Source organism: Otolemur garnettii, unplaced genomic scaffold (genome assembly GCF_000181295.1).
Source record: "Otolemur garnettii isolate 467f Iridium unplaced genomic scaffold, OtoGar3 scaffold00003, whole genome shotgun sequence".
In the NCBI taxonomy this organism is placed as follows: Eukaryota; Metazoa; Chordata; class Mammalia; order Primates; family Galagidae; genus Otolemur; species Otolemur garnettii.
In genome coordinates this window covers 31893198-31900824 of record NW_003852398.1, presented here as the reverse complement: position 1 = coordinate 31900824, position 7627 = coordinate 31893198, and the positions used below count along the sequence as shown (strand labels likewise).

The window sequence follows — 7627 nt, the reverse complement described above, 5'->3', positions numbered from 1 at the left end:
GGCGCCCGCCACAACGCCCGGCCATTTTTTTTTTTTGGTTGCAGCCGTCATTGTTATCCGGCGGGTCCGGGCTGGGGATTCGAACCCGCCACCCTAGGTGTACGTGGCTGGCGCCCTAGCCGGTTGAGCTATAGGCGCCGAGCCGCTCCTCTTAAAAATGCCAATAAACTGCCCACTTTTTATAGCTTTGTTCCAGTTCACAGACTCTATTCTGATCAGAATGGCATAATTGCCAATGTGAAAGGAATGATTTTCTGAGCAGGATCAGCAGTGAGAGCATTTAGCCAGAGGTGAGAGGGGAATCAATGGGGCAGGGAAGGGAACAAAGCCTGCTAGGATGGTAGTGAAGGCCACTGCTTTTCCTTTGACCAGGGACCACAGGCTCCCTGCTTTAGTCTCAGAGAATGGCCACCTGGTCCCATCTCCGGAGAAAGAGAACAAAAAGACCCAAGCTCCAGCTGCCACGTGAGACTTAAATCAGTGGTTAAGAAAAATTTGCCAAACACTAGGGATCTAATGGATTTTTGAGAGATTTTACAGGGATGTTAATATCAGCAAAAATTGGTTTGTGTTATATGGATATTTAAAAACGATTTTAGAAACTGTATCTTTCAGAACTGACTTAAAGGATGAATATATCTTTCTGCTGTTTCTTTTTAATGCTTACAACTTTTACAACTACACGCATGTTTTATTTTGATAAACTAAAATTTTTATAACAATGTTTATATAACATGGTATAAATATTAAAACAAATTCCCCAGCACCCCTCAGTGCAATCTCTCCCAACTTGTCCCCTCCTTATGCCTGTAAGGTTCCAGACTTTCCTCCATTACCTTCAATTCAGTATCAACTTTCATACTCTCAGCTCAGCTCCCATTCTGCCTCTAGCTGGCTCCTGGTTAAGACAGAGGTTTCATGGCCTGTTCATAAATGATTCTCTCTTATTTTCGTGATATGAATAAGACCAGAAAATCAACGTGACTCTTATGTCAAATATTAAATTCTAACTTTGGTTCAAAGTAGATGATCAAATATAACCATGTCTAAACACCCTTCACCTCATAGGAGATGCAGTTTAATCTTTTATTCAAACCACAGACATGATTGAATCTTTTATAGAAAATGCCAAGACCAAGTTAACCCATCAGAAATTGGGATCTAGATTAGAGGGAGGACAAAACAGGATCTAAAGAGAAGGGCAAATTGAGCCCTGGTCAAGTATGACCTTGTGATGGACCCAGACGTGTGAGGAGTACCTGAATGGTCATTGAAACTAAGGGATGTTCAACGTGACTCCTCACGTAGTGATTAGAATGTACCACATTTAACAAGTACAAAAATAATGCTTTTAGAAGTGCATTAAAAAGCTAGCCTATTGGCTTTTTTGATTATTGTAAGTAGAATACCAAAACAAACAGATGACTTAAAAACAACCCCTTCTGAATGACAGCAAAAAAGCAGAAGGAAAGCATTTCAAGTCATTTGATTAAGAAATTTAGCTCTTAAAGTTCAATATAAATTTATATAATCTGATACCCTAAGAGTCTGAATTTGAGGTGTTGTTTTTAATTTTCTTACTGTGGTAAAATTTAATCCTTAGGAACTTAAATTGTAACAAATTAGATAACAAGGCCTGATTTGAGCAAAGCCACTGTCAGGCTGTGCTCTAGATTTGATCTTACCTGGAGCATTAAGTATTGATAGGGTTCAAAAACAATTCAGTTCAATGTGAAGGATGGCCAGAAAGGACAGACCCACTCGACAAATTAAAAACGCACATATTTCATTATTTTTTTTTAAAAAGCTATGTAAAAGACAGTGACCAAAAAACTACAGTCAAAATGACTTTTGTAAATAGGCAAAAATAAGAATAAAAAAATAAAAAATATATAGGCAGCTCCCTTTGAATGAAGTCTTCCCAAATTGCATGGGGATAATTTGAGGTGTGGGGGTGACTTCCTGCATTTGGCAGCATTCATATTCTGCTGTTTTAGTATAAAAATGCTTAGAAATTGAAAACCAAAGTCAACGTCTTATACAGACATGGATGGGATTTCCACAAATAATACAAAACTATACTTGCACTAAGTAGACTATTGGGAATTAAAACTATTGCAATTTTAAGAATTTAAATTGCCTTTACAATAACAATCAACTTCAGCATCATTAAAAGCAAATGCAACATTCTAATAATGAAAGATGCCAACACCAATACAGCACTATTTCTAATTAAAAAAAATAAAGAGAGGGCGAGGGCGGTGCCTGTGGCTCAAAGGAGTAGAGTGCCGGCCCCATATGCTGGAGGTGGCGAGTTCAAACCCAGCCCGGGCCAAAAACTGAAAAAAAAAAAAGAGAGAGAGAAATATCCCAATTGTCCAGCAATAGTGGGGGACTGGTTAAACTCTGCTAGGAACATGATAAAATGGTATCTAGTCATTAAAAAAGATGAATTAAATCTCAATGTTCAGTATGTAATGCTGATGCCTACAATAGATTGCTAAATTAGAAAAAGGAGACGTTGAAAATACTAATACAAAGAGGCCAGAAACTAAAGGCCACATAGTGTATGCTTCCATTTCTATGGAATGACCAGAACGAGCAATCCAGAGTCAGAAAACAGATTGAGTTGCCAGGCCATCTAAGGAGAACTGGAGAGTATAAAATGCCCACCTATCTATTTGAAAGATGTTGAATGAAGAGTGAAATTTAGGGGGCAATTTCACTTTTGTGGTATTATATTAATTCTTTTTCCTGGGCCTAAGTTCTGTTGTTTTTCCCCTATTAAGATTCATCCTAAAACCCTTCCCTTGACCTCTAGAAATAATATTCTAGCAGTTGCTTTAACTCCTGTTTCCTTTCTCCATGTCTTTCTTTAAATCTTATTAACATATAATTTGCCTTCCATAAAATCCTCCCATTTTAGTGTACAGATTTATTTGAGTAAACATACAGTTGTGCACCTGTCCCCACCCACCTGTCACTGGAATATGTGGCCTTTTCTATTTGGCTTTTTATTTTTGCTTAACATAATGTTTTTGAGGGTCATACATTTTGAAACAGCTTATCCACAATCTATTCATTTTTCTTGCTGTATGCAGGTATTTTTATCGTAATGATGGTCTAGTTGGGAAAGGAAATAGAGATGTTCCTATTTTGAAAATTAAAACATAAAAGTGCTTTTATGATTGCCTATCAGAAAGACCCTACCAAGTCTTCTGGTATCATGAAAGACCCCCAAACGGCAAACTGCAACCAAATGATCATTACATTTTATAAAGACATTCTTTTGAGCTATAACTAGGAAAAAATTACTGTTTTCTATACTTTTAAGAGAATCAGAACAAGCAAACTAGGTAAAAAAAAAAGCCTCTTAAATGTTTCTGAGTACTTCTTTTGTTTCATTATTATATTCTTTTTTGTGTGTGTGCCACAAGTGTTGATATCTTATTGAAAGTACCTTAATACATAATTAATCACTCTGCAAGCTATCAGATGCTAGTTTCAAAAATAAACCAAATTTATATATGCAAGATAAGGCTAATTAGTTAAGTTCACAAAAAAATGTAATATCCGGTTTTTAGAACCAAATGTGCTCAAGAAAGTATTTGTGCTTTTAAATTAGGAGAACAGCTCTGTATTTAATTAGTCTTCATTTGAGTATGTAATCACTTTAATTTATTTACACAAACACAGGACATTGTGCTCCATCAGCAGATAATGTTCTTCATTAACAAGAGGAGGAACTTGGTGCACAGGGGCAGAAAAAATATTCCCACCTGTCATGCCAAATCAGAACTGCATGCCATTAGATGTCATTCTTCGGTTTTTATGGGCACCATTCTGAGATATGTGAGATATAGTATACCTTTGATTTAAGTACTCTGCCAATACCTGGAAATCAGCAATTTAAATATTTAATGTTTCATTTTACTTATTGCTCAATTATAAAATGGATATTTAATTATCACTGAACAAAGTAACTTATTGAAATTCATGTAACAGTAATGTATTACAACTCAATAACTCAGATGATGAAGCAGTATTAATTTAAAAAAAAATCAATTCTTTATGGGTGGTAAAAGTGGTAACAGCTCAGCTTATGGGGGAGTGATGAAGATAGGCTTTATGACTACAAATAAGTACTATATGCTTGACAAGCTAATGACAGATCACTCTTACCAATTCATTAAAGCACATGAACCGATTCTTACTGAAAGCATTTCCAACAAGCCTGGATATCTTACTGCTACTCCTTCCCCCAAGAAAGAATATATTCCTAAATATACTCTAAAAAGAAAAAAAAAAAACCTCCAAAAACCAAAAACTTTTGTTAACTATCTGTTATTACTATCTTTGAAAAGGCATTTGTTTTTGTCTGGCTCCAAATGTTTCATTCCTAAAGTTCATATTACTAGATATAAATTGAGAAATAACTTAATTTCCAAATAGGTTATTTGGTAACTAATAGTTGTAATTTGATGGGATATCACAAAATAGGTCAGTGGACGGCTAGTAGAAGACAGCTTTAATTTGGGGGGATTATTTGGGTAGAAGGCTTGTTCTAGGTAGCATTGTGAAGGCTCAATTGTTCATCTTTCTAAGTAAGCTGCAGTGCTACTTTTATAACAAAAGGCTAAACACTGGTTTTGTTATACACACACACATATATGTATTTTTTTTTTTTTTCACCCCACTTAGGGCAAGGAAAGCAACCTGTCTGAGTCATTCACTTCATGCAATGTGCTCTATGTGACAACAGGGTGACTGTGGTCTTGATTCCCCATAATTCTTACCCCTGTATGGTAAAATTTTAACTTCTCTTTTTGTCCAAAGTTTTAAATTCTTCCATTTATATATTTTTTAAAAATTACAGATAATAAAAACTCTCTTTTTTGTAGATAATAAGTACTACAAGTGTAATTGCCTAATTTTAACTTTAGGGACAACTGATTTTACTTAGCTTTGGAGCATATTTGAGTTGAAAAAGTAATACTAAAATACAAATTTGCAAATACCAAATGTAAATTTTACCCCAAATCATGCCATTAAATATGTTTAAAAATTCTTTGATTGGATGATCAGTATCCAAGGATAGTATGTTAAGATTTATAGAACTCTGCATTATCAGTGTTACTTATCTGGAAAACGTCTATTGCCACAAGCCTAGTCATATAGCTTTCGAAAACACCCATTAGTAACAGTAGTATAGCAAAGTCCTAAAATAAGCCTTTATAGTCCCATATATAAGACCAACTACATGTCCTTGCACACATGCAAGTGTAACACTAGTGTTATCAGCAAACTTGCCATTCAGCTCATTAAGTATAAGCTCTGAGGTGAGATATGGTGTCAATCATACCATAGACTGGTATGATTACTCAGTTCTGGTTACTCAGTGACAATCACTGGGTGAGCTTTTAGCTATACTGAAAGCATCTTTAGTGTTTAGATTCCTTTGTGCTTTTGGTATGCTCTACCTGGTACTTAAATGAAGAACTAAATCTTTATCAATGCTGGACCAAGGAAAAAAATGCCACATAGTCCTTTTTGAGACACAGTATATCAGTCTTTAATGTAGGTATAAATATGGCTACATATATTTTTAATTTAAGAGAGTTTTGTAAGAGAAATGTTGGCTATATACGACTCTTCATGTAACCAAGCAAACTCTAGAACTCTTGAATCAAATACAACTCCATTGCATAGCTGTTTTGACAGAGCAACATTTAAATATGAAATAGTTCTGTACCTTATTATTTTGGAGCTAAATAAAGACAACCAACAACAAAAAAAAGTCTTTACAACAATGATAGAAATTTAAATTTAAAAGTTATTTAGTTGGGGGTGGGGGAGATAATAATTAACAATTTCATCCCTTTGGGGAATTTGGCTGAAGATTAATGAACTTCAGTCTAACCAACAGTGAGAGAATTTAATTCCCACAGTATCATCTACCCTGTTCATTATAAAGAATTGGATATTAACATAAGGCATTAATAACATTTAACAAGAACTGAGTATATTTTTAAAAATGCATTGAAAAAGACAAAGATACTATTCAAGGCTTACAATAAAAAAAATATCCTAAAGCAATTTGGTAAATCTGAAAACCTAACCAAAAACTAATTATTAGCAAGTGTGCCTCTCTAGAAGGTTAAGAATAAAGAAAATCACATTTATGTGATGTTAGAGTCTAGAAATTATACTCTTCTTGTAAGAAATACATATTATTTACCTCAGCCTCCTTTTATGCTTTGAAAACTTGCTCTAAAAAAGAACTGATGTCAGTTTGGCATTTCTTTTTATTTGGTCTTAATGTTTCTTCTTCTTCTTTTTTTTTTTAAAAAGCAACATTTTCCTCTTTGCCTCTCTTATAAACATAACAGCTTTGTCTAGAATCAGAGTTAATTTCTCAACAAAAAGTGATCGGTACACACGCTGTAGTATTTTCCTGTACCATGGTTTCTGGCAAGAGGGCATGACAACATAAATATATTTAATACAAGAAAATAATGCAGAAAATATTTGAAAACTCAAATGCATTGCTGCTCATTTGATCCCTTTCCTCCCCCGATTCTATACTAAATGACTTCTATTCTTAAAGCTCAGATTAAATTGGGTGTTAAAATCAGACCATTATTTAAAAAAAATGAGACACAGAGAACAGTGGTTTAGCAAAAGTAAACTCAACAACACAGTTAAAATTAATTGGGAAAATTTTAATTAATAAGCATTCAAATGTACTTTACATCAATAACTGCAATACTGAAACTGTGAAATTTTAAATATTTTTCTCAAAAAAGGTGATTTTTTTTTCCTCTTGGGAAATATGGAGACTCAACCATAAACATTGATGTGACTAGTCCAGGTCACTAAGGGTTACTAATACCCAAACAAGTGTTCACATTTCATATCTGCAGTAAGATAGACTGTGAACTTCTTGTATTGCCCAATTTTAGAAAAACTCTATGAGATAATTTGCAGGAATGTCAACTTTCTGACGTGCACACTAATAAAATTCTACATTTGGATCACTTTTTTTGCTTCAAGTCCACCTGCCTTGAGGATACAGGCCATTTTTCTTTCTTGAAAAATATTTCTGCAATAAATCTGTATCTACTAGGACTGGGCTGGTTTTAAGAAAGATCATCAGGATTGTGGTCAATATCCCATGGTTAATAAAAATCTATCAAAAACATTATAATTTGCAAGGAAAAATGTTTTTGGTTTTTTTTTCCCCAAAGCTGCAGGAACATGAAGAAACACCTTTTGTTATCTGTATAAACACAAAACTTAAAGCTAGTCACACTCCAGGTAAATCCAATATAGTATTCAAAAGTTCTATAAAAATGAACAAAAGATACACATTTACTTCAATTGCTCCAATAGTCAAATGTAAATCTGCATAAGAGTTGCGCTGTAGCAGTTTGCTGGTCCAATTTAAGAGTTCAAGGTCCTTTTTGTGTATTTGGCCCACTGATGTTCACATCCCTGATAAACTCAGTTCAAAAGATGGAAATTAGGGCAAAGACTCCATATAACAAAGCACAAGGATATGCTACTAAAAGTTGCTGTCCTTCCATGGCTAATGCAGAAATAAAAATTTTGGAAGCCGAAAAACTAC

The 7627-nt window shown here is 34.3% G+C and overlaps 1 protein-coding gene across 1 annotated transcript in view; it reads right to left on the bottom strand.

Annotated features, from left to right (window-relative positions):
* Nucleotides 1-7508: 7508 nt before the first annotated feature.
* Nucleotides 7509-7627, bottom strand: part of YIPF5 (Yip1 domain family member 5) — a 10670-nt gene continuing 10551 nt past the window's right edge. The window contains 1 exon segment of the mRNA XM_003782084.3: nucleotides 7509-7623. Within this exon segment, the coding sequence (XP_003782132.2) occupies nucleotides 7509-7623 (115 nt within the window).